Consider the following 14,143-nt stretch of genomic DNA (forward strand, 5'->3'; position numbering starts at 1 on the left):
TATCAGTTTTAGTTATTTGATTTGGCAATCAAAAAGCCCAGCTAGAGAAAAATAGCACTTTTTTAAAGATAAATCTAGATGTTAAAAAAATACCTTAGATATTTGATACAAAGACGATCCTGTCATAGCATGGTGGATTTTAAAAATTAAAGGTTTTCTCCTTTTCTATAATAGCTTAAAGAAATAAGAAGGCAGACAGTTTTTTTCTTATCGAAATTTTTATTAGAAGAAAAAACAAATAGATTTAAAACAATGGGTAACAACAAATTTCAATAAATATTAAACATTTTAGTTATCAAAGATATTTAGACAATATGTTCCTAATATTTCTGCACAGCAGAAAAACACTGATTATAGAACTCAGACTGTCATATGCGCATGTGAGTTTGTTTTTGGCATAAAAGAACATCTAAAGTCACATTTAAACAAATGTGATAATACTGTAGATAAAGCGATAGTAACTTATTGTTGATTCTCAAAGCTTCCACAAATTATGTGTGATTGACATCCCCTTGGAGTGAATGCTTTGTGGACTCCTAAGATAATATGGAGTAACGAACAGAATTCATTTTCTTTAAAGTTAGTAGTACTAGTCGAGTTATTTAAAACTGAATTAGAAATTATGTTCCTGTTTACATTAGCACATTAACTGAATTAGAAATTATGTTCCTGTTTACATTAGCACATTACAAATGAACATATTGTAAGTAAACTGATGATTTAATATCAAAAGTTAGAAAATAAACTAACAGAGATAAAAACACTCCTTGGTGATAGTAAACAATCATTTAAAATGGAGCTCTTCGGTACGTGACATCTGAGAGCACCCTTTCTCAGGGTAAAGTTTCCCTTTGTAATTTCTCAAAGTTTCCCTTTCAAATCTGTGTAAAACACTGAGAAATGTAGTCTCATACTTCTTATATTTTCAAAGATTTACTATAGAAAAGGTTACATTTTTAAACTTCTTGCTCTTAGTAAAAAAAGAAACCCAACAAGTGTCTGTTCAGGTTATTTTTTTCTTGCGTGTAGTACACATTCATGAATGTCCACTAGGCGCAAGGGAATTTGTTTATGCTGCAAAAGTGTACACTATACAGTGAGGATATCAAACATACTTACATGACAAATGGTTTCCAACCAGTGAGCTAAGAGGAAAACAAATGCAAGGCTTGTTTTAATCACTAAACATTGCAGGTTTTTTTTTTTAAACAATGTTTGTAAACTTGCCCACAAAAGCTGGGTAATATTAAACAGCCAGTAAGGCACTTTGTCAGAGAGGACGAAGTAGTAAAGGCTGGATGATTGGCAATTTGTTTAATAGGAAACATTCTATACTTCGAGGAAAATCTGGAGCTGGGCGGTCAGTCCTTTTACCTATTGAGAGTCAGGAGCGGGAAAAACTTTAAAATTTTCTATTTCGCTTTGTTTACCAATTTTCCCTGCAGAAGTCTTTTAGTTGAAATTTAAAAAATATACTAGGAGCTATCAATTTAAATAACACATCACTTTGTGATCTAATATTTAAAAGAATGTTAACATATTCACTTGTATCTTCAAAACATCCAAGCCACTCTATTTAAAAATGAATTACAAAAAAAAAACCGACCTTAGTATAAAAACGTTCCACATTATTAACAATTCCCTTGCGACTTAGGATGGCTTTATATATTACAGTATAAGCTTTGGTATAAAACATGCAAATAAAAGCCAACAAGGTTGTGATTACAGTGTTCCAAACAAAGCACTTATGAGACCAGGGTTGCATGGACACAGATGAGGAAAAGCTAACACACCACTGCAGGATGACCAGAGTTTGCATGTCTACTGCTTCTTAGTTTATGTACTTTATTTCTTCAAAATCTTCATAAGGGATTGAGTCATGTAATAGGGTCTTTCAGCAGAACCATCGTTTCTTTCTAAATCTTCCACTAGGAGGAAGAATGGCACAGAGTAATTATAAAAGCAAACTGTAAGAGAAGCAACATCGCCATCTGCTGTATTCTTCCTTTACAGCAGTTCAAATTTTTTTTTTTTTTTTTACAGCATAGTTTGGCATCGATATTATTGTAAACATCACTATGAGAAAACAATCAGCCCTTGTTATTGTGTAAGATATTATCGTATGCTGTGTACCAGGTCAGATTCTAACAATAGGACATGCCTCTCAGCTGCATGAATGAGGAAATAACTGATACCTTCTTTTGGACAGCAAACTTAATTACAAAAAAAACCCAAAAGATTTATCAGGAATATTGAAATTCACTTACAAATTCCTTAAAAGTATCATGTTCTCAATTTGCTTTCTAAATTACCATATTTGTTTAAAATTTCTTTTGTTTGGCCATCAACAATTTAAGTAGTATAGTTTTAAAAAACAAGATTTGTAAATTTTAGTGTATCTCAAATCCTTAAACTGCAGATTTTGAGAAATATTGCTGTTTTTTTCAAGTTATTAGTTTGATTTCTTTGTAAGAAAATGGCTTCTAAATTTTCTCCTCAAAAACAATGCTCATTTTTACTCTAATATATTTCAATTACACAAAGAAGTTATTAATAGAGAATATTTTTAAGTAGAAATAAGCCCATAATGTCATTAAAACTTAAAAGAATTAGAGATTCTTTAAGTTTTAAAGACATTATTCAGAAATATTGAATCAAACAACATTCCTTTTTCTATGATTTTGCACCCAAAGTTTATATCCTTAAAATATAGCCAAGTTTAAAATGTACTTGCATATAGTTCAGTGAAACCTTATACTCTAGAGAATTTTCTGGTCTAACTGGTAAATATAATGTCAAACATTTAATCCATGGGCCTCATCTATCACCAAGAATCTAAAATACACAAATTACAATTGTTAGAAGTCTCCAAATTAATTGTCTTAGTCTTTCTCAATTTTCTAACTCTAAGTACAGCCAAGAATAGAAGGAGAAAATAGGCAGCTAGTTTCTCACATGTTGATTTACATTTTATTCAAATGATTTTCAGCTTTTATGTGTGTCAGAATCAACTAGGTAACTTTATAATTCACAAGCTGCCCCACACCCAAACACAATATATCAGAATCTCTTGGGGTGGGGTACAAGCACCTATATTTATAGCAAGTTCTCAGAGTGATTCTGATACATACAAAAAAAATTGTTTATTTTCATCATTATGAACTTTTCCAACTACTACTAAAGTGGACTTATTCCTTATAGTTTTTTACACTTAAGACAGAGGTAGCATTTTACTAGATTTTTGTTGTAACCCCTGTATTGTTGAATAATAAAATAACCATCTAGAAAGATAGGTTATCATTCTTCTCTGAATTATACTTCAAGGAGAATAAGCGTGAAGAAGGCCCTTGGTCAAAATGTGAAGCCAATCCACACTATTGACTACAATAATCTCAAGAAAGTAAGTCAAGAACAAGAAGGTGGCCATTGTAAGGACCAACATTTTGAAAATCTTCCCTATTCATTGGCTTCTTGCGAGTAAGTGGCCATGGAGTCAGTTGATGTACATCTACGTTTCCACACTTTAGGATCACTAAATAAACTAGTACTTATATTAATTTTAACACGATACATTTCTGACCGTCTCCTTGGACACATGGATCATATTCAGATCAAAATGTTACACCGACATGTTCTTTTCTGTCAACACATAAATAATCCTTATATATAAGCTTAGTGTAAAAGCCAAAAGGATGCTAATTGACTCAGTGCTCCTTTTGGGGCACATTTTTACACTGTTAGCCACATGATATGCACTTGCACACAGGGGATGAGTAGGCAAAGTACGTGAGTGTTTGATTCATGCTTTGCTCTGCCATGCAAAAGACAGGCATGGCTCCAGAAACCAGCTTGTCGCTGTGGCCAGCAGGGGAGGAGGAATACGGCAGTAACGGTCCTTCTAAAGCCTCGAGTGATACATTTCCTAACCCACAGTACGCCCCTTGTAAAGGTGTCAGGTAAGTTACCCATGGAGGGCTCACAGAATATTTCCTTAAGGTAAAGTCAGAAGTGTCTTTTCTCTTCCCTCACTGAAAGTTGGGCTAAACTTAAACCTTTTGTAGAACAAAGCTACACAATCTCTTTAATCTAGAAAACCAGGTATGCTGATAAAAAGATCCAATCACTCTTCTGAACAAAACCATTCCAGTTTTCTATTTTGTAGGACTAGGAAAATAGGAATCTGCCTCCATTTGGATTAGAGACCAAAGGCATGTGTTATGCACCATTTTAGTTTTGTTGAGAATATTTTCATGGTGGCCAGAGGTCCATGTTATTGAAAATGACATTCCAGAACTCAGATTCAACTTCACTATAAATATAATTTTACTAAAACAAATGGGCTAGGAAGGTTCCACAGTAATTTTTAACCAGTAATGCTCTCTGTGGAACCGGTGTAATATTAACATTTACACGTTATGAATTTGAATCACTTACTGAAATATACTTCCTAGGGAACCATTAATACAGGTTTAATCACAGTTTAGAGAGTTGTCCACTAGCTTGCACAGTATAGATATAACCATAGCACCATATTTACAAATTTAGTACCATATGCTGGTTAACTATAAATCAATCTTTGTATGGCTAATTGATTATACATTTATAGCACTTTCAAAAATTGCCTGAATATCCTTTACAAATATACACGTATAAAAAAAAAAAGGCTATCAGAGTGCTGCAATGAGAAAACAGCATGCTGAGTTATAAAAGTTTTTAAAACACTTTCGGCTATAGACTTTTAAAAAATGTTTGATGTTTACACTTTGCTCTTCAGCTGGGACCACAGTCAGTCTATAAAGTATCCTAGGTCACAGGAACTACTGTTTATCAAATGCCTGACACCTCAGGTGGTATCAGGTTCTGGCTTTTCAGGAATAAGCACAGAAAATTCACATTACTCAAAAGCATCATTTTCAAGTTACAAATGACCTAATTTACAAAATTTCTACTGAAAAATGAGTGGCACTGTTTGGAGCTTTTCTACTCTTCCTGCTTCTGGGGAACTAGTTGCTTCTTGTTCAGAATTCCGTGCAGGGTAGGGGCTATGAAGTAGGGTTTTTCTGTAGATCCATCATTTCTTTCCAGATCTTCACCTGTGTAAGCAGCAGCCAAAGCAGGCAAAAGCAGCAAGCAGCAACAGAACAATCATACGCATTTTTAGAAATTGGAGAGCCAACCAGGGAAAAATCAGAGAAATTAGTGTTAGAAAAGAAAATATAAGACAAATCAGTGCAGTTAAGTTGCTGACGCTGAACAAAGTAAGAAGCTTAAATCTCTGCCAGAAAGCACTGAACCTTCCTAAATCCCACGCACTTTCAAACTATTTTGATAGTTTAAAGATTAATAAAATATTTCATGTCCTTTCAAAGGTGTTATCTTTAAATTCTGTGGCCGTTTATTTCAGACAGGTAAATTACCACATCCTCTGAGATAAAGCTGAATAAAAGTTTATTATTCCTGTGATAAATGCAGAATAATTGAATTTCAAAGTTCAAAGTCACTTTTAATGGGAATCCACACCCCATGTTACAGATGAAGAAACTGAGACCCAGGGATGTAAAATGGTTCTCCTGAAGTCAAAAGCTCTGGGATGATTAGGATGAAGCGAGGACCCGGCCTCTTGGCAGTTCAGTTCTGGTCCTACTTACCTACAAGCCATCCTGTCCTACTGGCCGTTTGTCTCAGATTATATTCAAAAGCGAATACCAGTGTTTTCTAACTTGTCTAATGGGTGAATTCACCTTCCTGTTTTGCCTAGGCTAATAATAAAACGATGGGGTGTTCATTGAACATGCCCCTGTTGAGTGTTTCGAGGGAAGCACCAGACTCATGCTGAGAAGGAGTTTGTATGGGATTAAGTTTCCTGCAGATACATATAATTCACAGCAGGTAACATCTATGAATAAATACATAAACGCAACTTGATTCTAGGTTTTGACTAGTACATTTTAAAAGATTATGTTATTTATAGCCTTTATGTACTATGATATAAAGGATAAGAAATATTCAAAACCATATAGGATAATTACATTTTGTGGAATAAATCTAAATTCTTTTTTTATTGTACTCTTTGGAGAATGGTTGGGATATTTGTTAGTAGTTTTTTTACATTACACCTTGCAGTGACCTTCCTCATATGTGAAACGAAAAGCTAAGCAGGAAAGATGGGAGACACCAAACAGTTTTATTCTTTCCTCTTTAACCACATTTCCATATCATGTATCACATATCATATATTGCATGTCTATATCATTATCACCCTTCAGATATTGGTAGGAAGCCTGGTATGGATCGCATTAACAATCATCTACAGCTATTATTTTTTTCCCATTCTGGGGCCAAAATTTTCAGTGCCTTGTAATGTTTCAAAACATGCTATGTTTCTATAAATGAAATAGTGGAAAATGGTTTGCATTTTAAAAAACACCAGTTGTTCTGGCAGCCAAAATAATATATATATATATATATATATATATATATATATATATATATATATATATATATATATAATAAAAGGTATAGTTCCACACAATCATAAGTATTATTAAAGAAGAATGTTTTCCAAAGTAAGATGTTGTCCATAGTAACAGCTGGGAAGGGGAGAGAAATACAATTTGGTGTCCCTTGTTTTTTTTTGTTACAGACAAGAGCCTCCCAAAGGAAACTATTCGTATTCAACACATAATGTATTGAATACAGCTGAAATTACACCTGGTTTTCAACAAGTTGGCAATTGTTAATATGGGAGCGTGGAAAACATTTCTTACTACTCAAATTTCAAATCCACTGTAAAATTTAAAATGCACAAGATTTGCCAAAGCTTCCGAAGACTGGAAAACTGTAGGTCCTAGACATCTCCTGAGATACATTTTGAGAAACATTTTCAGTGACAAGAATGGGGACTATCCCAGTGGGGTCTCCCAGTATTGCTCCCATGGTTAGTGTTTGAAATGACAGAAGTGATCTTTGAACACTTGAGTGAGCTCTCTGTGTTCTAGGCACCACCTTATTTCCATGCTCTCGATTCTATCTCAGGTATGATGTTTGTTCATGTGGTGTTTTGTAGATGGCTTTTCCTAACAAGACACTGAGGGCACTAGGAAAAGACTGAATATTACAGTTCTTTTTATAGCCAGGCAAAGAGCCAATGAATACACAAAGTTCTCCTGATTTCTTTGTCCAGTTATTGAAAATTGACTTTAAAATGTTTAGAAAGAAAAAGGAACATAGTCAAATCATTTTCTAGGAGGTTTTCCTTGAATATGTCTCCCTATAGTTAATATTTTTTCTCCTGACCCCAACATGAAGTTGGTACTGTGGGTTATGCTAAAAAAAAAACAAATCCTCAAACTATTAGTTTTATACAAGTGGATCACTCAGTAATGCCCTGTTACAGAATATTTGCTCTACTTATCTTAAGAGCAATAATCTTCCAGAGGGTATAGCTGTAGAGCTAATAAGTTCTGTTCTTTCACCTGCTGACTCTACTTTCTCACAGTCAAAGGTAAGGGCCAGATCAAGCTTCTGATGGGCACGAGGTTCTCCAGAACTTTTAAGATGAGGTACTAATAGAAAACATCCATTCTGTGCATGAGAGTTGCACATGTCACAGAGGCACAGTGAATAAGTCAGTGATGAAAGCTCTAAAGAAGAACATATTTGAACTCTAAGCATCAGAATTGATCTAGCCATTTCCTAGACATACTCCTCTATGAATCCTATCCATCTGTCATTGTGTTAGCTAATGCGAATTGGCCCCTATGTGTCTTTGAAACCGTTGTCAGCTCGGCTTTATCCAACTCTATGAAGGCTCTCCTCAAAGAGTTTTCAAAGTCCAGTCATGTCCTGTTAATAAAGCACCACAGAGGCCAATCATTAGTGTAAGTTTGAAAAGATCAGGAGATGAAAAAATAATTTCATGCTAACACCATGCCATGAAGCCTGAAGTTCATTTCAGTAGCGGATTCTCCTGTGCTTTGCGAACTCCATTCTCTCAGTCATTAAGGTTCAAAGAGCATCTACTAAACAATGTCTTTTTCCAAATAAACACTGTTTTGCGGTTGCAGCCAAGTCCAAGCAAATTCACAAGCCAGCAATGGACATGAGTCTTAACCTTCTCATCTTTCGATTATCCACTGAAGGGGGAAAACCCATGTTCTAAAAACTTACAGAAGCAGATGAAAAGTGTATCAATACACATTGCATAGACGCTGAAGAATCCATGTGCAACTAGGTAAGATCCAATAACGACTGTCTATAAAAGAGTAAAAAAGAGAATGACGATGTCATTAACTTGGCCAAAACAATAATGCAGCTTTAAATGAGAGTCATGATGAGTAAGCTTTGGAGTACTCTGTGTTAATCAGAATGTCAATATAGAGACCAAAATAAATAAATAAATAAATAAATAAATAAATAAATAAATAAATAAATAATTCAGTGATGATGCTTTTGAGTGCTTTGTACTGGGATTTAAACAAAATGAATTAAATTAAATAACTTGCCAATTTTCATACCCCTATCCTCAATGCCTACCAAATATATCCCAGATTTAGGATCCCGTTCACGGAGGCAGTAAAGCATAGGAGTTAAGAGCACGTACTACCAAGATCTGAATCACAACTCAGGCGCTCATTCAACAGATTACTTAACCTCGCTGTGCCTCCTGTATAAAATTGTTGATGGGAGAGGGAAAAATGTGAAGAATAACAATAGTATTTAGGACATATGGATTGAATGAGTTAATGTAATAGAAACCACAGAACTCCACCCAGGTCCTTTCCAGCTGCCCCATCCATCCCTCAGTTTGGGGGAAGGTAGGCCTCTGATGACTCAGCTGCTTCCCTCAATATGAATTGCCCTCCTTGCAGCAAATTGCCTCACCCAGAGTTACACCCCTATCCAGGGGGCAATCCTTGGCCAACAGTTGCCTGATGCAGTCTACAAAGGCTCAGTCCCTTTGTCAGAACTTCCGGTAATTATATCTGAGGCCTCAGCTATAACCACACCTTGGGTCAGTTTCTTCCTTTGCCCAGGCCTGCCCGCCTCACTTCCTTCCTAGTGTATCCCAGGAGAGCACTTCCTAATAAACCTTCCATGTGCAATCTTCTGTCTCAGAGGTTGTTTCTGAGGAACCCAATCTCTAAAGCAAATGAGGCTTAGCACAAAGACAGACCAGTAATGCTAGCTCTCATCATTTCTCTTATTCCTTTTTTTCTCTCCTGTCATCTCTGATAAATCAATCAATATTATGCAGCAACTATGAAATGAACTGTGTTCCCTCAAAATTTGTATATTGAAACCTAATCCCCAATGTGTTGGTATTTGGAGGTGCAGCATTTGCAAGGCACTTAGATTGTGAGGGTAGAACCCTCATGAATAGGATTAATGCCCTCATAGGAGGAGGCAGAAGAGATAATATCTCTCTGTACCACGTTAGGATACAGCAAGGAGGTATTCTATTGCAAACCAGGAAGAGAGCCCTCATTAGGAATCAAATCTGTGGGTACCTTGACCTTGGGCTTCTCAGCCTTCAGAATGTGAAGAATAAATTTCTGTTGTTTAAATCACCCATTCTATGGTATTTTGTTATAGCAGCCCAAACTAAGACACCAGCTCTTACCAGGAAAGGTACCCAGTAGTAATTTAAAGATGTTGGTCCTTTTAGAAGCATTGGGAGTCTTTCTGTGAAGAGTAAAAAGGCCAGGACACCTACATTGAAAAGGCAGAACATGTATATTAGGCATTTGCAAAGCAATATAGCTTTTTGTAGTAAAGGAGTTTTTCTAGGCACCCTGTAAGCTTTTTATTTTTTTATTATTATTACTTACCTATACTCCCAGTAACTAGAATTTTCCCCAGGATTAGTACAAAGTCTGTAACTTTATCCATAACTGCAACTCTGAGAATCAGAAAAAATACAGTATAATTTTGTGTTTAAATTACATGTGTTATTTGCAATTTATGAGAGTGAATAATTCATTAGTTCATTTTGATGCGTCTTTACTGTAATTTTATTTGGCATTTGTTAAATGCAAGAAATGAAGGTAGAACTCAGGGATGAAGCTCTGACTTATTTTTAATGAAGTAAACAGAAGATGGCATTCCAGGGCTGTTGAGCGCTATTGGTGGTGTCAGCCTCTCTCTCTAATTTGAGGCCCACAGACATCCTGAATCCAAAGGATGCTGCATTTGTCCTTTGATTTTGTTCACTCAGACTCTGTCAACTTTGGGAGGGGGAAATGGTCAGAGACATGACGATAACGTTCATGTGGGGAATTTCTTGAGCAGAGGGGATAATAAAAATGAATAAATGCCAGTGGGTGTAAACATATAGGTGGATGATGAAAGCAACAATTCTAAGATGTAAAAAAAAAAAAATCAATGATGTGAGAGAGAAGATTAAAACCTATCAAATGAAAAGACAATATTCATGTCTAAAAAGACCACCGGCACTTGAATAACATGTGGGGTATGTGATGCCCGAGGTTCACCAAACCGTCTATTGCCATGTTCAACCTTATTACTTACTTTAGAACATTTCTTATCAGCAGGTTGAAAGCATCTCTTGCTGACCTGCAGAAGTTTTTGCCATATATTGCAATCTGAGGAAGACAGATATTATTCTGGAGTCAGTAATATCCCCTAACAAGACCAACAGAAAATCCAATGATAGGAAAATGAATTAATTTTCTGTCACCCATACAGCAACTCTCATTCCTCTTTCCAACATTTGGGTCAGTAGGAGGCCTGGGAACTAGATGTACTCAATTCTGCACACCTCTTAGGGTTGTTGACAAATAAAGTCTGCTTCAGATGCTCTATATCCTTAAACTCCATGGGTATTAGACAACTTCAGACAGAGGTGGTAGGTCTTTTTCTCAAATCCCAGGACATGGTTTCTGTCTTTGAAGTGTTTGGCTAGGGTTTGCTGCTAAATGGGTTAAATGTTGTGGCATTCACATTAAAAATTACTCTCAGGAAACCCAGTGCCTTTCAATACACTTGATTTACTGATTAAAGACCCAATGCAATATTCTCACTGGAAGTAAATAAATGACTGAATCTCCATGACTATTTGAATCACCACTGCAGACCCCATGTCAGTAGGTTGTAGTTGCTAAATTTTAAAAGAAATATATTTTTTGGATACCCTATATATAAAATTCTCTTTAGAAGCCTCCATATTTCCATAGGAAATAAGGAACAAATTTAGTTAGATAGTGTCAATGCCCACACATTTCAACATAAGATTCATAAAAAGAAACAGGCCCTTCCTTAAAAATATATAAATCTCAGAATTAGAAAGATATTTTTTTGTCAGAGTAAAACATAGACCAAGTAAACTTCCCTCCCACTAAAGTACATCAAAGACACACAAAATTGTTTTCAATCCAGCACAGTTTTAAATTTCTAAGGTAAATAATGTTTTTCTACTCCAAAAAGGTGTTGAAGTTAATAATTAAATACAGTTAATATACTACCTCAATTAGGAAAGCATAGCCCTGAATCATATATTGGATTCACAAATACTTATATCCACATGGTAATAAATTCAACTGCATGATGTAAAAGTGCTTTAGAGATGGAAATGTAGACATGAGGTTTGGGTTTGCAAAGAAGTTTAGCAAATAAAAAATAATCTACTTACCATAACATAGGCATTTCTGTTCAAAAACTTTACTGCTTTTTCCAAACACCAGAAACAGCATTTCAGGCAGCATTGAAAAAATTTAGAAATGTTGTTCTGGGGCTCTATGAGGAAATATTTAAATCTATTAATGATTTGCAACCAAACTCTATGAATAAAAAAATAATAAAAAATTTTAAATGGCTTTAAAAATTTTTTAATTTCTGTAAAATACACATAAAATTTACCATTGTAACCATTTTTTAAGTATAGACTTCAATAGCATTAAGTACATTCACAATGTTGTGCAACCATCACTTCATTTCCAGAACTTTTCATCATCTCAAATAGAAATTCTGTACCCACTAAACAATAAAGCCTCAGTCTCCCCTTCACCCAGCCTCTGACTAACTCTGTTATTTTCTGTCTGTATGAATTTGCCTCTCTTCTAGATACCTCAGAAGTGGAATTGTACAATGTTTGTCCTTTTGTGTCTTATTTATTTCACTTAGAATAAAGTGTTCAAGGTTCATTTCATTCCTTTTTAGAGCTGAATAACATTTCATTTTATGCATCTGTCACATTTTGTTTATCCTTTTCTCTGTTAATGAAAATTTGTGTGTGTCCATCTTCTGGCTGTTGTGAATAATGCTGCCATGAACATTGATGTTCAAGTATCTGAGTCCCCACTTTCAATTCTTTTGAATATATACCTAGAAGTGGAATTGCTGATCATGTGGCAATACTATTTTTAACTTTTTGAGGAATTGCCATACTGTTTTCCACAGTGGTTAAACCATTTTACTTTTCCACCAGCAATACACAAGGGTTCTAATTTATCCTCACCCTATAAGCACTTGTTATTTCCCATTTTTTAAAATAGTAGCCATTCTAATGGATGTGAAGTGGTACCTCATTATGGTTTTGATTTGCATTTCCATAATGACTAATATTGAGCATCTTTTCATGTGCTTATTAACCATCTGTATATCTTGTCTGGAGCAATGTATACGCCAATCTTTTGTAGAAGACCTAGATGGTGATACAGGAGGCTCCTGCACTTCCCTCCTCCCATAGGTGCACTGGATATACAGCTACACATGGAGTAATCTCCTTGGAGAGAAATCCTGAGGGACTCCTAAACATCAAGTAACCAAGAAAATACCCACATCGAAATGGGTAGGAGAAGCTGAGGTCCACTCCCCATAAACCCCACCCACCCACAGCACCGTATGATTGGTATTATATATCAAATTCCCAGCTTCTCCCTGAGGAGTGAAGGATCTGGACAGTACATCTAGGATTCCAGCTTTTAAGGCCCCCACCCAAGGGATGGGTCCTCAAAACGTTTAGCCCTGAAAGGGAACAGGGCTTGTGTTCACAAGTCCCACAGGGCTATAAAAAACAAAAGAAGCAGTTCTTAACAGGCACATATGCTAACACGCACTGTGGCTATCCCCTCTCCCCACCCCACACCCTACACCCGGGGCTTAGCACATCGTGAGCAGGCAAAAACACCCATCTTCCAGTCTTTCCATGGAAGGGGTCTGACTGCATACTTTACAACTTATTGCCCGAGGGTGCAACTTCTACTTTGTATGCATCTATGGGCTAACTGTGATCCTCCATGGAGCCTGGGGGAGCTAGTGGGCACTTCCACTACCTTCTGCCTCTAGATCACTGCAATTATAACACTAAGTCACCACATCTCTTTGGAAGGAGCTTGTACACATGCCTGGTGCTGCTGCCCGAGAGATGGTCCCCACTTCTCCTGGCCCTGATAGCCAACAGGTCTTGCATTCACGAGTCCTCATGACTATAGCAAACAAAGAAGCAGTTTTTAAATGGTGCAGGAGCACCCTCCCCAATCCCGACACCATGGCTACACATCCTGGCTCTGTGCAGAGGGAGCAGGCAAAAACACCAACCTCCCAGTTTCTCCCTGAAAGGGTCTGAACTATATGTACTTTCCCAGCTGCTGTCTGAGCATCTGGCTTATAATTAGCCTGCATCTAGGTTCTGCCTGTGATCCACCCTCTTTGGGACATTGACAATTCCAAAGTTTTTAGAGAACCAGAAGCTTGGGCTGGGCTGACTGATGAAGTTCATCTCCTACGTAAGACCAGTCAGTCCAACATACTGAGAGACGTGGCTGTTTCATCTAATGCACATAAACCAACACAGAGAGTCAAGAAAAAATGAAGAAACAAGAGAAAACATTTCAAACAAATGAACAAACAAACAAAAAACATAAATCTCCAGAAACTGGTCTTAATGAAACAGAGATGTGAGTTACCCAATAGAGAGTTCAAAATAATGGTCATAAAAATGCTTACCAAGGTCAGGGGAGCAATGCAGAACAAAGTGAGGATTTCAATAAACAGATAGAAAATACAGAAAAGTATCAAACAGAGTTCATAAAGCTGAAGAATACAATACTGAACTGAAAAATTCAATAGAGGGGTTCAATATCAGATTAGATCAAGTAGAAGAAAGGATAAAAAACTCAAAGAG

The 14,143-nt window shown here is 36.2% G+C and overlaps 1 protein-coding gene across 5 annotated transcripts in view; it reads right to left on the reverse strand.

Annotated features, from left to right (window-relative positions):
- Positions 1-207: 207 nt before the first annotated feature.
- Positions 208-14,143, reverse strand: part of SLC44A5 (solute carrier family 44 member 5) — a 334,991-nt gene continuing 321,055 nt past the window's right edge. For 3 of the 5 annotated variants that reach the window (XM_019644057.1, XM_019644056.1, XM_019644058.1), the window contains exons 17-22: positions 11,651-11,754; positions 10,531-10,604; positions 9,831-9,901; positions 9,623-9,711; positions 8,170-8,254; positions 2,003-5,093 (exon numbers count right to left, since the gene is read on the reverse strand). In XM_019644057.1, coding sequence (XP_019499602.1) covers positions 4,981-5,093; positions 8,170-8,254; positions 9,623-9,711; positions 9,831-9,901; positions 10,531-10,604; positions 11,651-11,754 — 536 coding nt within the window. In that variant the 3' untranslated portion in view covers positions 2,003-4,980. Of the gene's footprint in view, positions 1,929-2,002; positions 5,094-7,705; positions 7,846-8,169; positions 8,255-9,622; positions 9,712-9,830; positions 9,902-10,530; positions 10,605-11,650; positions 11,755-14,143 lie in introns of those variants that run through there. The other 2 variants (XR_002124199.1, XM_019644059.1) reach the window with 2 other exon arrangements.

The sequence above is a fragment of the Hipposideros armiger genome, unplaced genomic scaffold (genome assembly GCF_001890085.2).
Source record: "Hipposideros armiger isolate ML-2016 unplaced genomic scaffold, ASM189008v1 scaffold_84, whole genome shotgun sequence".
Classification (NCBI taxonomy): Eukaryota; Metazoa; Chordata; class Mammalia; order Chiroptera; family Hipposideridae; genus Hipposideros; species Hipposideros armiger.